Source organism: Zosterops lateralis (genome assembly GCF_965231275.1).
Source record: "Zosterops lateralis genome assembly, chromosome: 2".
NCBI classification, from domain to species: domain Eukaryota; kingdom Metazoa; phylum Chordata; class Aves; order Passeriformes; family Zosteropidae; genus Zosterops; species Zosterops lateralis.
The window spans coordinates 40334230-40351677 of record NC_139763.1 but is presented as its reverse complement, the minus strand read 5'-3'; the positions used below and the strand labels follow the sequence as shown (position 1 = coordinate 40351677).

Genomic DNA, 17448 nt, shown 5'->3' with positions numbered 1-17448 from the left:
TTGTCCTTCATCCTCCAGTTATTCCGGATGTCCTTCAGTCATCTACATTTAGTCTCATACAGGACTTCAGTCAAAGTGCATTATTTTTTAACTCTTTGTAACTGTGATTGTTAGTGGATTCAGGTAAATTTTAGTTAAATATTGGATCTTGGTAATTTCTGAATATTTGACTTTGGTGTTAAAAGCATAATTATCAGTAGTATTGCTAATATCAGTGAGACGACTCACGTATTAAAAATTCTGCCTATGCTAATTTACTTACCTAAGTAAAATGGTGTGTTTTGTATGTAACTGATGTGATTCCCCTTTCCTGATAGAACCACATACCAAAGAGTTAGTACTCAGACAGTTCACAGAAGCATTGAAGGTAACAAACATCTGGTCCAGCCTCCCCACTCAGGCAGGGCCACCCAGTGCAGCTTGCCCCAGGACCTTGTTCTGATGGTTTTGAGTATCTCTGAGGATGGAGACTTACCATCTCCCTGGGCAACCTGTGCTAGTGTTGAATCAACAGTGAAAAAGTGTATCCAGATCCTCAGAGGGAGCCTCCCATGTTTCAGTTTGTGCCCATTGCCTCTTTTCCTGTCACTGGGAACCACTGAGAAAAGCCTGGTTTTGTCCTCTTTGTTTCCCCTCCCTATCTTACTTTGATAAAATCCCCTGAGTCTTCTCCAGGCCAAACAGTCCCACTTTTTTCAGCCTCTCCTCATGTGAAAGATACTCCCAGTCCTTTGATCATCTTTGTGGCCTTGCACTAGAATTGCTTCAGCAAGTCCACATCTCCTGTGCCAGGGAGCACAGAACTGAACTAAGCTGCAATCTCAGCAGTGCATAGCTTGTGAAGTGCATAGCCTGAAATAAGAAATAGAAAGGCAATAGAGGAGCAAAGATTGGCAAATGAAAAAGAAGCATTGTCTGTCTGTTTGCTAACTTCAGGACAAATGCAGACATACACATGTACATTAATCTGTGTGCTGAATCCTGCCCAAAATTAACATGAAGTATTTGTGTGTAGACAATTCTCAGTGTTCAGCTGAGTGATTTTAAGTGACTTATCTGAGATGTGTGTCATTATCTTCTATTGACTTTATTGACTTAGTACCCCCTGTGGTGGGAGCTTTGACATCTTGCCCAGCTCAAGATACAAATACATAACAACTGACTAAGCTACCAGCATTTATTCCTGCATCAGTTAATGCATCTGAGAAAAAAAAAGAGTTGGTTCATCTGGAATACAGGGGATGTTGGTTTGGCAGTGAGATCATAATTGTCTGAGGAGGGAAATGCAGATGTTTCCAACTCTGGAAGAAGGAGAAAGTAGTGAGGAAGGACAGGAAAAGGTAATAACGTTTATAAGGTACTTTCTCTGTAATATCTGTGGCTTCTGTAGAAAAATGGATATTGGTTTTCAGTTTATATTTAACTTCTAAATTTCTCTCTTAGATCTGAGGAAGAGTTTCTGTGTCCAAAGTATGGTCTATTTGGTCAGCTATACCAACTCGTTTATTAGGAATTGGATTGTTCTATCAATATTTGCTATTTTGGCAGCAATATTTCCCTTTTTCAGAGAGGGAATCCATGAGACTAATTCAGTTGTGTGTGTACTTTGGAGACATCTGCCAAAGGATGAGTTACATCCTAAGAGTGCCCATTTCTCTCTGTTGACTATGACGCCAACTTTAAACAACCAGCTCATAAGTAGGCTTTTAAATTACGGATGTCTATGTTGGGTCAGATTAATCAAATCATTTTAATTAAGGAGATTTGGTTAAAAACATGACCAACATAATCATCACCTACAGAATGCTGGCAGAGACCAAGGGAACCTATGCTTAGGACACAAGTACAAGTTAAGAATAGCTGTACTGTGCTGAAATGGCAGTACAGTCATGTTTGCACATACACAATGTTTTTTAGCTGATAATGGTTCCATCTGACCAATGATGAACTCTGAAGAAAAAGTTTCAAGGTATCTGGAAAATTTATGAGCCTAATCAACAGGAAACAAAATTCAAGAGAAATATTTTAATATCACTATAATGTTATTTTTCACTCAAGGTAACTTAAGTCTTGCAAAAGGCAGTTTATAGTATTTGCAACAACTTCCAAAAAGGAAATCCAAACAGAATAATACGTTAGAATTGTATCAGAAGTTGAAAATAAATGTGTGATGGGTTTATTTCTTGGGTAGTTTTGTTTCTTGGGTGGTTTTCACACAGTCCCTCTTGGTTTGATAAATGCGTTCTCTAATGAAGATAAATACAGAATCCTGACACAAACTTCAACCCATATTTTAATTCTAGTTGTATAGAATTCAGAACATACTAAGGATTTAGCAGACAAAATAGGTATAAAGATGTCACTTCACCTTAAGAAAATATTTGCTTTTCATTTGTTGGTATATGAAAATAGCGAAGTCTTGAGTACATGTGATGAATATATTTACATTTTTCAGAAGAAAATAAGTATTTGATGTCAAGTTCTGTTAAAATTTTCAGCATAATTTTCTACACCAGTCTGTTCACTTTTTTTGTTTGATTTCCTTTTTTGGTGTTAATCAAGTACAGTGAATTTAAATATTTAAATACTACTCCGGCTACTTGTAGAGCATATGTGTTTTTGCAATATAGAATGCTGGAGAGCTTCCATGTTTGGTTTACATAATGTACAGAGAAACTACAGCTACTTCTTTTTTCTGAAAAATGTACAATTTTGGAAGGACATGAGGGAAGGGGAGGGGAAGTTAGGCTTTATAAGGGGGCAGGAGGAGGTTAGGAAACTTCATGTGAAGAACTAGTAGTAAGCCACAGCATTAAGAAACTGAAAATATATAAGCACACTTTTATTCTGTAGCATGCCAGAGAGTTTCCAACATCCTCCATTTCCTCTTCTTAGCACTGTGCCGCACACAATATGGTGGATGATGCTGTGACTACCACAAATTCAGATGCACCTTATGCTGCCAGCCACAAATAAAACAGTGTGAACATAACCACAACGTCTTTTTGTGGTGACTTTTGGAGGCTAAAATACAGTGGAGGCTCCTCTGTTTGGGGGAAGTAGCCCTTTAATCTGATGTACAGTGCTGAAGTTGGAATATAATGAGATTATCTTTATTGAATAAACAGTGTTGCTTTGCATTCTTAAACACTAGAAATTCACTCAATGTCAGTGACAAAAACAGAGTACAAAGTTGTTTTATACTTTGTCAAAGCTTATGTTTTTTAAAATGATATGTGTCAAGTTCTGCAAATGAACCAGTATAGAGGAAGTTCTTTGGAAATACTTGACATTAAGATTAGAGTATGACACTGAGCCAGACTGAATCACATGACCTTTTTTTAACTACAGATGTCTCCATTCTGGGTTTATTGGAAATATGGAAATAGCTATCTCGTCCTCACTAGTTGAAACTTATTGAAAATTTATGACTGATCACAGAGTTTTAAAGTTTCTTATGCTTCCATGTAATAGCTCTTCATTTTAGCATGTCCATAAACTTTCAGCCTTAAAAAGCCTTTTCTTCTGATTAAATGCTCTGGGATGACTTGTTCTCTACAGCTACCTAAAAGGAGATTGTGATGAGGTGAGGGTTAGTCTCTTTTTCCAAATAAGATAAATGGAAATGTCCTTTAAGTTGTACTGGGGAAGGTTTAGATTGAATATTAGGAAAAATTAGGCACCAAAAGGTTTGTCAAACCCTGGAGCAGGCTGCCAAGGGCAGAAAGATGCTGAGTCACCGTCTCTATAGTGTTTAAAATACATGTAGATGTGGCACTTAAGGACATAGTGGACTTGGCAGTACTGGGTTAACAATTGGACTTGGTGATCTTAAAGATCTTTTCCAGTGTAAATGATTCTATGTCTAGCCATCTCTGCTAAGAAAAATACAAGAATGCTTTTACTGATGCAGCTGCTAATTGGTGCTTGCAGTATGCCTTCCCTTCTGAGACAAACAAGTACTGACACCAAAGATAGGCTGCTGTTATCTCATTGCTCTATTTGCTATATTGACTTGATAAATAATGATTCTGTTTGTGGTTAATGTGTTCAGACACGTGTCAAGATTTGGCATACACTCAGGGAGATTTTCCTACCACCACTTCTTTGTTTTGTTCTTGTGACTTTTTGAACCCACTCAAGATTTTTGCAAACACCTTTTCAAAGGTGGTAAGAGAGAACAGAGATCAGTATCTAGGAGGGACATTTGAAATAAGTGAGGGAATAATAATGTGACATTGGACAAAGTATTTTGAGTGGGACTTCTTTCCCTGCCTAGTTAACGTCTGTACAATCAGGTGTGCAAAATCCCTAGAAAGGAAAAGAGGTCCTGGCTCCATACTACCTACACCTAACAGGATGGCAAATAGGAAGATATTTTATAGGCTCTGGTGCTGCTTGTGCATTCTGCATTGAAGAAAACATCAGACTAAACATGTATGTAGTATTTGCAATCTGGTTCAGTAATTCTCTCTCCCCCAATACTGCTTACTGAGGTACTTTGTGCAATCTAGGTTTCCTTGAGTGAGGAGCCTATCTATCTGACTCCCTCAGCACCAGGGTGTTAGCTTCTGAGGGACCTTCTTGCTAGGCAGACACCTCAAGTAGTACTTACCAAAACCAGGGGAATTGCAGAAGTGATAGGAATTTTCTTCCTCTTATTGTTTGTCGATGATAGCTGTATCTTAGTTTCCAGTTGATGTGCACAGGTTTTCATCATGAGTTTACAGTCATCTGGAATAGTTTCACTAGAGCTGAGGAAAGAATATCTGACGTCATGAGAAATCTTCATGTGCTACAGTGCCCTGTCCAGTTAGGACCTTCCTTTGAATACAGGAAATTTTTATTAAAGGCAGCCTTCACTCTGATGTGATTATGGCCTTTGTAGCATTTACCTCCTTTCTTATAGCACAACTGAAAGACTTGAAGAGGTTAAAAGTAGTTTAAAAATGTTTTCTCATTTTAGAATGACAGCCCATGCTTAGTGTTACATCCAACCCTGAGTCATAAAATGAAAGTAGAATGAAACAAAAATCATTGTTTCCAAAGGCAGAATGTGTTTTTGTTAAAAGTCTCACTACCTCATTGGATATTTAACAATAACCTTGTTAGTAATCTGAAAAGTATCCCCCCCCCCCCAAAGAATGTTGCTTTTTCCTATACTGTCTCCCTTGGTATACTCAGCAATGCATTTAGTACCTTTATATAAATGTCAGCGAGATACAACAAATAGCCCCAAATAAATAAATAAATAAATTCTTCAGATGCAGAGTTTCTACACTGCTTCTAGCATAATTTCATTTCTGGGGTATGTTTACAGATTTTTTGAGGTTCAGATCTCTTCCTGTTCATTTCACTGTGCTGTGACAGCATAATTCTTGTGGCATAACAGACAATAAAGAGTCATGAATGTTGAAATGTGGCATAAATCAGAATGCAGATGGGACCACTTTGGGCTCAAGTGCTGTGGCTTCACAATGGCATTCAAAATAATAGCTGAGTGATGACTGTAAATCCATTTATAGGGCACATGGATTTCTCTTTCTCCTGGGGAATCTGAAATTAAATCAAGCCCCAAGGCAAGCACCAACAACAGGGAATGTAGTTTTTTGTTATGGGTAGGAGAAGGACCTCACAAAAACTGGCTTTTTCAGCATCACAGTTTTTAATTAATTGGTTTTTAACTATTTTTTTCCCTCCTGCAAGGTAGATGGGCTTCTTTTGAAATTAGTGTGTGCATAGTGTTATATTTAACTTCAGTTCTGCTGATTTGCTTTTATTTTTACTAGAAAGAGAGACTTGAGTGGTGGGGACAGAAGACTTAAGGGGGCTTGGGTTTTTTTGAAGGAGTGTTTAAGAGTGCTTCAGCGTCCTGAAGAGCAGTCTTAATCTTCTCAGGTCAGCATGCAGCATACCCTGACCAGCTCTTTTACTAGAAATTAAAATTTTGTTGTAATTTTGACCAGTTTTAGAGAGGGTCACTTGGCTTGGGCACAAATTCTGAAACAAACAAAAAACCCCAAGTAACTTTATGAGTCACAGGCAATGTACCGCACAGATTTAAAAAAGCAATAGTTTGTAGTTGTAGGGAAGTAAAGAAATCCCCTGTTCATTCTTTGATTCTTGACTGAAAACTGTGAGTAAATACAGTAAAAGTGCTTTAAAAACTGGAAAGATCAACTGTTACCTGCCAAATTCAAAGTAAATGTGGTGTATTTAAGTTTTTTGGTTTTCAGGGGTTTTTTAACATTTCATTTTTGATTTTAGATTTCTGGGATTTGCTACAATAGCAGCATCTTAAAAGTTCATCGAATTCTCTGTGTACCCAGATGGGTAGCAAATGTATTTTCATGGACTCTCGAACCAGTATTCTCATCTGCGGAGCCAACAAATGAAGTTCGAGTGGGAATGGGAGCAACAGTTGACATCCAGAGGCAGCAGAGAATGGAGTTACTGGATCGTCAGATCATGATGTCTCAGGTTGCCCAAATGAGGCGGCAAAGACAGCAGCAGGTATTGCTATACATTCTTTAAGATTATATTGTTATAAGAAATATACATTTTTGGTTTGTAGATCTTGCATTGGTCCTGTTTCTTAAAAGTAATGCATTTTTAAATTTTTCTCCATCACTCTTTCATACGCTGCTGTACTGCTGATAGCCATTTAAGTGGTTTATATAGCTTTATATGTTAAAACTGCTTCACAAGATACCAGCAGAATGTCAGACAATCTTGTGGGGATATCAGTACTCCTGGCATTCTGTCACAAAAAATGAGGCTGAAAGGTAAAGTGATTGCTTCTTGGTAGTCTTTAATGAAAGCCACTGTGTAAAGTTAGAAAGTCAAAATGCTGCTCACTCTTCTGAGAATCTGTCTGGTTAGCAGCCTTTTCAGAGAGGTTGAAAATTTTCTATGGAATTGCTTGGTTTGTAGGTGTATAGGTTGTTTCTTAAGGGAAGAAACTAAATTCTCCAGCTTACAGAGGTAAACAAGTGACTTTCTGTTTGCCATGTTTAATCCTCTTGGTTTATTTCCTTATTGAACAGAATAGTAGAGTCTTTTTATTTTCTCTGTTTTATACAAACCAACAAATCCAGATATTCTCAGGCTTTGTATTGTGGGGCAGCAAAATAAGGCAGGTAGTGTCTCAGTTCCTGTATCTTAGATGTATTCACTCTCTTCACTGAGTTTTCTTTGCCTGAAACACAGCTCTGTACTGATACATGAGTTCTTCTTGTGTTTGGGGTAGTGTAGTGCAAACAGGTATAGTTGTGTTGCCCTTAATGCATTCCCAGAATTAGAGGTGTGATGGCATAACTGGAGTATGAATCTTTGTTTCCAGTCCCTGATAACATTATTCTGTTTTTCTTTTTTCCTTCTTTCCTTAACTTTACAATGTGATGAAATTATTCCTCAAGCAGAAACTTCTCATCTACTTTTCTCCAGTCCTATTAAAACTAAAGCTAATCAGTTTGAACATAAGAACTGAACTAGAAATGACTCAATTCTTAAATGTTGCCATTGAAATAGAAAACACATTGAAACTGTAGGTTGGGCTACAAGCAGCTGGGAAGACTGTGGCTGAGTTTCTTCAGATGTGAGAAAGAAGCCATTTCCAGTTATGAAGGACTTTCTAATATATCTTTAATTACTAAAAGTGGTAAATAAGTTCAGAATGGTAAGTGATAAAAGAACTATTGATAACATTTTCTTCTCATCTTGTCCTTCCCTAGGCTATGAACAATGAAAGTAGAAAAATGTCTTTTCATGTTTGACTTCAAATGGAATTCTTTAAAAAGGTGGAGGGGTTTGACTAAAATGCAGGAACACTGTTTGAACATCAGTAAGATGCTTCCCTTTACAAGTTGGTGAAACACTTTCAAGTTACCTTCATGTTTAGCCTTTAACTTGAGCAGAGCATTTATTTAATGGTGAATGCTAATCTGTGAAACCAGTGATCAGAAGGTGATAGGATCAATGTATGAATGTTTCATAGAGGCACTTCAGAAAAGATGTGTCATGAAAGCTTTTGACCCACCTGGTGTTTTTAATGACTCACAGAATTTACTGGTCATCAGCTAAATCGGAAAAAGCATCACTCACAAATGTTGCTTTGTAGTGGTAAAAATGAAAAACAGACTATTTTCAATCTCAAAATAATATTTGAAAAGTTGAAAACCATTTTCTGGATTGCTGTACTTGGGCAATTCTTTTGCCTTTAGAAATTCAGCAAGGTGTAATTTGAAGACAGTAGAGTGGAACAGATCATGCTACAGATGAAAGGAATTTAGATGATAATTTTACCTGTGGGAGTGAAGCTATAAAGAATGCGGATCAGTTTCTTAGACAGTTTTTTTTTTGTGAAATTGAAAATAGTAAAAGCTGTGAAGTACATATCAGTCATCAGATAGAGCTTTGAATTATATTCTGGATAAATGTTGTGTGGATTTCTGAAATCCCAATATGCTGTCTGTAGGTAGCGTGCCGTAGGTGAGATAAATTAACATTTTCTCTCACACTTTCTGCTTTGCTTGGTGAAGGAAGTGAACTTTAACTTTCTTCTCTATGCCATAATGCAACAATTTTGTTCAGATGCTCCTTGGGAAGGTGCTCTGCTCGTTCCTCACATACTCTTCAGTTCATCGGTTTGAGAAATGAGACAAAGTTTCCCTGAATGTTGGTAGCATTATGGAAGGAGAAGATCAATGCTTTTAATGGGGCTCCATTGTCTTGGGAATGTTGGCAGACTCTCATAAGGGAGGCCCCTCTCTTAAATTGATGCTTTTTGTAGTGAGTTTATTCTTTGAGTCTTCACAAGAAATTCTGAAGAATGTGAGCCTGACAGGTTATGCAAAGTTGTCATAAAAAAGGTTAAAATCTAAAAAAAGAAAATTCTGCAGAAAAGAAAAAGCAAGGAGCAATCACCCCAGAATTTCTTTGCTGGCAATTCTTTGAGCTTTACCTTTCCCAGTCTTTTTCCAGCTGAAATCATCTGGTCTGGAGGAACCTGAAGCATGGAACTGCATGTGTGAGTGCTAGGTTGTCCAACACCCATGACTTCAATGAGTAGATTGAGTGTGAAAATAAACCCACTAAGTTCATTACTCCATGTATCTCATTTTAGCTGTTAAATATTCGGGGGCCACTGTGTCTGAATATTTTGCTCGAAGCAGTTTTTGTTGATAGTTTCTCAGGGGAGTGTGGTTAAATGGTGACTGGTTTTGTGTTGGTTTCTAGTTGCTGTGGATACAGCCCTTGAACACATGGTTGTGTTCATCTAGAAAACTTTCTAGATCTTACTGTGTTCTTTATTTCTTCCTATGGATATTTCTGAGAATATATTCAGCAGATATATTATGATCTTGTCCTGAGTGAATTACTTAGCATCACCTACATTCACCGTTAAAGGCAGTAGAATAAAATGTGTGCCGTATGTATTCATTCCCTAAAAATACCAGTTTGCCATTTTGTTATTGCTTTTAAACCTTCTCTTTTTTAGTTCTTGTCTTTCACATGGTTCTATCTATCCTACTTTGTAAATAGTTTGTCCTGTTTTGTTTTTTTTTTCCCATTATCTGATCTTCTGTTCCCCTTCATATCACTGTCACATTTTCATTCCCCACTGTGCCGTTTTCCTCCCACATTTTTGTCACATCTTTACCTTCATCTTCATTTCCCATACTTTGTATTTGCTCCTATATAAAATGCTTCTTCACTTTGGGGGAAGTTCCCTCCCATCATGTCTGACCACCAGTAATCAGTTGCTATTTTATCCTTTTGATACTGTAATATTGATAAAAATTTTGGTCTTCCTCTCCTGATGTTTCTATTTCTAGATCTCTTTTATTTCTCAGCATTTTTCTAAAGTTTATCTCTCTGTAACCCAAATAAAACCCTGGTGAGAAAAGGGAAGCAACTGCTGCATCTGTGCACCAGTGTGAGTATCAGGGAGTCAACTTGACTTTCACTTCCCTTGGAGGGAGGCTGGCAGGGAACCAAATTGCGAATAGAGAGGGAAGATTCCGTGCCTGTGTGGTATTGGCTACTCTGATGTCACTACAGGCTGTTATGTGGAAGGTGGTGGAAGGTTCACCTTCTGTTGCCACTAAATACGACTTCTTGGAGCACTCCTCCCTGTCCCATTTGGGATGGACAGTATATCAACCTCAGTCCCTTCATCTTGAAAAAATGAGGTTTGTATCTGCAGAGCATTTTTGCTGAGCATGTTAAAGACATCATATTGCCTTTTTCTTGGCTTCTTTTAAGTGTCTTGGATCAAGGGAGAGCTTCACCAGGTTGCTCCAGACTATAACAAACCTACAACCAGATATGAAAATCTTCATTTCACTACCTCTCTTTCTACCCTATTCAAGCTTGTGTTGTCTTTTCCCTCCTGTCTTTTTGTTCTTCTCTTCCAGCTGCTGTTAATTTTCACTGAGGCCAGATTTTCCTTAGGTTCATACTACATGATATCTCATATGTATATCTCATCTTCATCATATATGAGATTCTGCTGCTTGCAAAGACCAGACTTCTATAACAAAGGGGCTTCCTCTAATTGTTGATTCATTAGATGTCTTTCTCCTGGGACACAGGAGAGATGTTCTGTGGGTAGGCACACTGAGTGTCTTTATTGTTATGGGGAGCCTCATATCCTGAGCAATTTGCAAGTTTCATATTTTGTCAGCTAAGGCCTGTGAGACTAGATTGGTAATTTACCTTCTGGTTATATCTAAGCAATAAACTCCTGACCTTTGAAGAAATAGATTAATGGAGGGAGCAAAGACTTTCCTGGCTCAAGAACCCTTCCTCAGGAATGTTATCCTCATTCATGATGGTAGAAAAGAAAACCTCAAGCAAATATACTCCTAGACAGTCCAATTCTGCTTTTCAAAGTGAAGAATTAGCCCCGGGCATATTTTTTCTCTCTCCTTCTGATACTGAGGTGGCACTTCAATGAAGTCTTCTTGAATAACTTCACAAGTTTGAGTGCCAACAAGAAGTCCTTCAAACAGATATTTTGAACCATGAAGAGACTTTCTACAACCTTTATACATTGCCAAGTCCACAAAACCCCTTGCTCTCACAGCCAGGACTTTGTATGGAAGCAGCTTTTCCATTTTGCTCCACAAATGTATATACTATTGTCAGGAAGAAAACTACCAGACTGCTTTACTGAATGAATGGTGAGACTTTCAGCCAAGTGTCACACCAGTCTTTTCTCTAATTAGGTTTCCATTCTAATCAGTCTGTGTTACTAAGACTTCTTTGGGGTTTTGTGACATATTTGAATAGAAACTGCCTTTAGCAACACTTCCATAAGCTCTAAAGACTGTAGGATACCAATAGGATAAAAAAGCTTTTGTGCCTAGGCTCATGGGATGTGTGCACAGGATTTGACATAATTTTTTTTAAAGAATTGTGTTAACCAGTGAGTGAATTGCAGATTCATGTCAGCCCATGAATGAAGCTTGTATGCTGCAGCAGTAATCACTGTGGCTAAATTTAGACTCAGTATTTCATTGCTCTTCCCTTCCTCTGCATGTACACGTGTGGACACATTTTGGAATAACAGACAGCTTCCATTTTTGTAAACAGTATCTTTTCCTTCAGACCTGTGTGTCTTGAACTCATCCTTTGTTTTTTTGTAGTCTTCTGGCATTTTCGGGCCTTGTTTATTCTCTGTAATTGTTTAATACTATTTTCTTTGGGTTGAAAATAAACTTGGATTTATTTCAAGAGTTTATTGGGTGTAAAAACTGCATATGCTACTGATGTTGGCATGCCTGAACTCTGATTTTTAACTGTTTAATTTCAATAATGTATTTGCAGCAACTGGTAACCCACTGCTATTTAGACATTCTGGATTATTTTGCTGTATAACTTTTTTTCATGGATTCTAAGTGTGAAATTAAAAATACTGAATTTCCAGAGTCCTGATTGAGTTAATGAACAATTTAGGACTATTTCCTGTACAGACTGCCACAGAAACTTCATATTTCTATCTTTTTTTATGGAAGCTGGCAATTCCACAAGCTGACAGAAACTACATCCAACAGACATTAGTACAGCTAGAATAAGCTGAGTGTGTCTCATTAACAGCCAGCTGTCACAATCACAAGATTGATTTTCTCTGTCTCCTAGTCACTGGTAGCACCCTTCTCATATATTGAACAATCCTTTTTTCTTTTGGACTGGAATTATGAAATTCTCTTTTGTTTTGACTCGTCTTTTGAGTTATAGCCTTTGAATTTGGTTTAATATTTGTAACCGTCTTCCCTAGAGAAGCAGTGGTTGGACAACTTTCTAAAGCAAAATACTGTTTTATTTCAACACAAATAAATTTTTTGGGAAATAGAATATCTTTATTCTCCTATGTGATTGGTCTATATTCCATTCCTCTGACAATTTAACTAGAGGCAATTTCTTATAAAAAACCTTATGACATAACAAATCACCCCAGACATTTCCAGAGTATTTATTTCACTGTTGTTGGATCAAGTCCTGTTTACAGAAAGTGAGAGTGTTTTAGGTGTACCTGTTCTTTCATTTCTAATGAACATGGGGCAAATAAGACATCTGTTTTGGGGGCAGTCAGTTATTGGATTCCAAGTCTGCTTCTATTGTCCTTCCAATCTGCACTGGGAGAGTCCTGATGGGCCATTTCTTCTAGAGTACCATTTTCCATAGTATGTAGTAAAAAAGAAGCCCATGGTTCAGATAGTACATGGTCCTCCTTATCATTCAGGTTTTCTGGTTTAAACTCTAATACACATAACGACTGTGAGCTGGTTCCACCCCTTGTTCCTTAATGTGCTGCTGTGGTGGTTGCTGCACAGCCAGCAACTAAACACCACACAGCCACTCTCACCTCCCCCTGCCACCCTGGTGGAGTGGTGAGGAGAAACAAAACTAGGTTGAGATAAGAACAGTGTGATAATTGAAACAAAATAAAATACAGTAGTAGTAGTAGTAGTAGTAGTAGTAGTAGTAAGAGTAATAAATTTAAAAACCCCCACAAATGTGATGCACAATACAATTGCTTACCACTGGCTGACAGAGGTCAGACCCCATTCCCTAACCTGGATCAGCCCTCCTTTTGGTTAACTCACACAGTTTATACACTGTGTTATACACATGGTGTTCTGTGGTGTGGGATCTCCTTTTGTCCAGTTCAGTTCACCTGTCCCAGCTCTGCAACCTTCCAGCCTTTTTTTGTGTACCTCCTCTCTGGCAGAGCATGAGATGCACAAAAAATAGTCTGTGACTTAAGATAAATACAGCTTAGCAAACCCAAAATATCAGTGTGTTACCAGCTTTATACTGAATCCAAAACACAGCACTACCAGCTACTGAGAAGAAATGAACTCTATCCCAGCTGAAATCAGGACAGATACCTTAAGAGGTGCTACAGATGCAAAGTGTTGCATATGACACCATGTATATTGACTTTGAGATGTTAAAAAATGGAAGCTAATCCTATTTGCAGCCTAAGATAGAACTTGAACCTTCACATCCCAGAATGGCATGCTGGTCTGGTTTTTTCCCTATGTCATCACAGACTAGCCTTTTATATACTAAGGAATGTGGTTATGTAGTATTTTGGAGGATTTAGGTTTGAGTTTCCCTTGTGCCAAGTGTTTGTTATCTCAGCTTGTCAAATAAAAAAAACCCACCCAAACAAACAAACAAAAAACCCCCTCTGATTTCTCACTTTGGTTCCAGTCTCTACGTACTCCTTGTTAGTCTTTGAAAAGTTTTTTGCACAGGAGGTGAGTGGAGAATTATCTGTCTAATCATCATGCTTTAATACCAGTTCAGTGTCACCAGTCAACATACAAAGAGCCATGGGGTAAGGATTAAAACTGACTCTGTTTTGTGCAAAATGTCTAAAACAGAGCTAAAGTTATTTCCTCAAGTACAGATTCCAATGCTCATGCTGGTGGACCTGCCTTCAGCATTTGGAACACTAGACACCCCCAGTGTCAAGCCAGTGCTGAAATCCCTTCCATTGTCTCTCAGGCAGCTTCAGAAGCCAGATTAAGGTGTTCCTTCTAGATTTCAAAGGAAATAGCTGATCAGGCTTCAGAAAAGACCACATGTGGATTTCTGAACTTGTGTGACACATGAGCTCCTCAGGGATAATGCAGGCATCAAAGTTCAGGATACAGAAACTAAGAGCTGGAGACAGAGCTTTTTGGCTGAATAGATTTGTCTGTAGGATAAATTTCCAGGAAATTAGAATATCATTAGAAATTGCTGGATTGCTTCACTTGGTGAAAAATTCTTTCTGTTGTTAAGAACAATGCTTACAATATAATACTGTTATGTTTCTACCCCCTTTTAAAAGAGGAAGGGAAGTTATTAAAATAAGAGGGAAACAAAACACAAAAAAGTCTCCGCAAACAACCGAAAACACAGAAGAGTTTTATCCTCACAAAAAGAGGCAGGCTAGACTTTGAGTAAGTGTACTGGAAATTTCACATTTTTCTCTCTTATGCAATGTTTAGGGCAGCAGATATTGTGTCATTCAAGGCTATGCTTTTGTTTGTTTGTTTGTTTGTTTGTTTGTATCATCAGTATGTGGACTTTGGAGTAAATACATTGTTGAAAAAATTATGCTAGAAAAGCAAGTCAGTGTTTCTTCTTTTCAGTAAATTTTTAAATGAATTTTATATGAAAAAGGTAAGACAATATTTATACCTTTATCAAGTAAAGGCTTCTATACTGAGTGGAATATTTTACAAATGTAACTTTAAAAGGTGAAATGCAAAGCAATTTCCTTTTTCTTTTTTTTTTTTTCACTGTGGTTATTATGTTAAAAAAAGGTGAACAGGCCATATCAGGAGGTGTTTCCTGTTTGTGCAAATAGATGACAAGTTGGCATTAACCCTCTGATAACATTATCAAAATATCTTAACCACATGCAACTCTCTTAAGAGGATTTTATTAAGCCTTTTCTTTATTTTTTTAATTAATCTAAATTAAAATATGTGCATATCTGAAAACTACATTGCTAGATATTTGTTAATTGTCCATAATACAACACTTTCGTTTGTCAAGCTTTGGATAAGAAGTGCTTTTACAAAATATACCATTGCAGGTGCGTATGTGGGAAACAGGTTGAGCTGTTTTTTGAAACAGAGAAGAGGGAGATTATTTGAAAAGAAATAACTAGGATTTTAGCAGACTGTACAATCAGAGACATTTGTTAGCTCTAGATATTTCTTCCTTATTTTGTAGGAAAGGAGGATACTTCTTTCTTGTAAACAGAATTGTCCCAAGCACCCCTAAAAGAAAAAAAACAACAACCCAAATTAAAAAAGAAAATCAAGGATGTGACTTCAGAAGGCACAGCTTCTGTATATAAAGCCTTGGCAGCTGTCCAGGAATAAATCACCAATATGGCATTTCCTTAAAACCTTTTATGTAATGAAGAGCTGCTATTTTCCAATTTCTTTAGTCCAATCCATTCTTAAATGTCATTCTTTGGTCATCTAAACTTGTGACGAGTTTGTTGTCTTCCTGTAACGGAAATTCCAACATCACCAGTGTTCTCCTAATCCATTTCCAATAGTGATTTATTAGAGACCAATAAAATTACTTCCTTGATATGTTTGTCTCCTATGAGGCCGTAACAACTTAAAATCAACTGATTCACCCAGTCTGTGCTGCTAAACCAAAGGAAACTTCTGACTTTTTCTAAAAAATTTCAGCATAGGATTAAAGAGGGGAGAAAGGCTTATAGGCCTTTCTTAGGTTTGCCCTTCTGGTCAAATAATTAATGGAGTAGTGCTTTTGTCAAATCTTTTCCTGTTAACATTTCAAAGTCTAAGTTGTGAACAGAGATAAGGGCCCAGGCACCAAATTGTGCACAGCATTTTTATGAATCATAGTCTAGAATTTTTCTGTGCTTTTCATTCTTTAGCAATACACCAGCACTGGATGCTCCCTGACACCAAAGATCAGGACCAAGAAAAATATTGCCTGAGATCATTTCAGTGCAAGATATCCCAAGTCTGTCAGTTAGGGAATCTAGCTCTGGATGTAAGAGGTTTAAGGCATCCTCCTTACCTAGTCCTGGGTCATGTTAAATCTCAGCCCCCAAATCGTGTAGTGTTAAACTTAATTCTTTTTATAACAAACTGCCAACTGGAATCACAGAAGAACTGCCTGGCTTTCACTAAAGGGATTAGACTGCCACACACTTGTCACTGAAAGTGGTGCTCAGGAAAGGAGCTTACAAAGTGGACCTGGAGCATCCCCACTGCTTATTGTTTTGGACCACTCCAGGGAGCTCTATTATCTGAGACAAAGCTTTTGTGGAAAGTGAGATCGGTGTGAGCTCCTCTGTGCTGTTAGGTCTGGTGCTGAGGGTCAAGTATAATATGAAATGCTTAAATATGGTTTGCTGATTCCCTAGGAGAGAGTCTCAGATGGTTTAGAAGCATCACTTACATAAATTAGTCAAACTGGATATCTTCATGTGAAATCTTCCTGACTACTCACAAGTAAGTCTGGTAGCACAGGATAAAACCACTGCAGTACAGAAATGATCATAAAATTGTGAAGGTGAAGTCTGCAAAATAATCTCTGTGAGGCAAGAATGAATATTGTCTGGAGATCTCCTTCTGTGTATTTTTTTAACTGGAATTTGTGGTATTTACTTAATGTTAGGACATTATTTGGTGCTTGGTATGGGTCAATTTAAAACAGATCTTCATGTATTTCTGCTGTGATAATTGTCTGAATGTCTTTGCACAGTCACCACCCACACTGTAAGTCCATAGCCTTGATCTGTGTCTCCTGTGGATTAAAGACATTAGCTGCACTTCCCGGTTTTGCCTTACCTTGATGAGACTGACCACGTTACCAGTCCCATAGTTCCTGCTGCAGTTCCTTGAATCCCTACTCTTTTGAGCCTGACCTTGTGGATGTCTGTCATCTAACTAGAAGCAAGACTGTGAAGGAAAACAATTTTCTTGCAGTTAACATAAAGGATCCTAATGCATCTGGTTTTGGTGCAGTTTAAAGTACTACACAGATGAGAAGAGGACCACAATATCAGGCTTAATCCTAACCATCAGTGTTCATATACCATTAAATGTTGGATATTTTCTCCTCATTAATATAATTAAGAACTGATAGATTATGTTTATCACAGTTTCCCTACGTAATTAAAATACTTATTTTTTATCTAATTTGTCTGGTCTGTTTTCTCTGGGAAGGGATCTTCACGTGAAGCTCTTCTGAATGCTTCAGTCAACATCTGTAATTAATTATCTGCTGTAAACCTTCAAAACGAAATAGTTATACTTGTAAGGAAACTGCAGTTCTTATTGAAAATAATGAATTCGGTGTATGATAATGCAAACTGTATTGTTGTAAGCTTAAGTTAAGGAAGTAGACAAGTCTGTCTGTAGTGTTAGGTGAGAGCACGGGGCAGGC

The 17448-nt window shown here is 37.6% G+C and overlaps 1 protein-coding gene across 1 annotated transcript in view; it reads left to right on the top strand.

The window, feature by feature from the left end:
- Nucleotides 1-17448, top strand: part of UBAC2 (UBA domain containing 2) — an 87665-nt gene that overhangs the window by 64053 nt on the left and 6164 nt on the right. The window contains exon 7 of the mRNA XM_083854308.1: nt 6268-6513. Within this exon, the coding sequence (XP_083710434.1) occupies nt 6268-6513 (246 nt within the window). The remainder of the gene's footprint in view (nt 1-6267; nt 6514-17448) is intronic.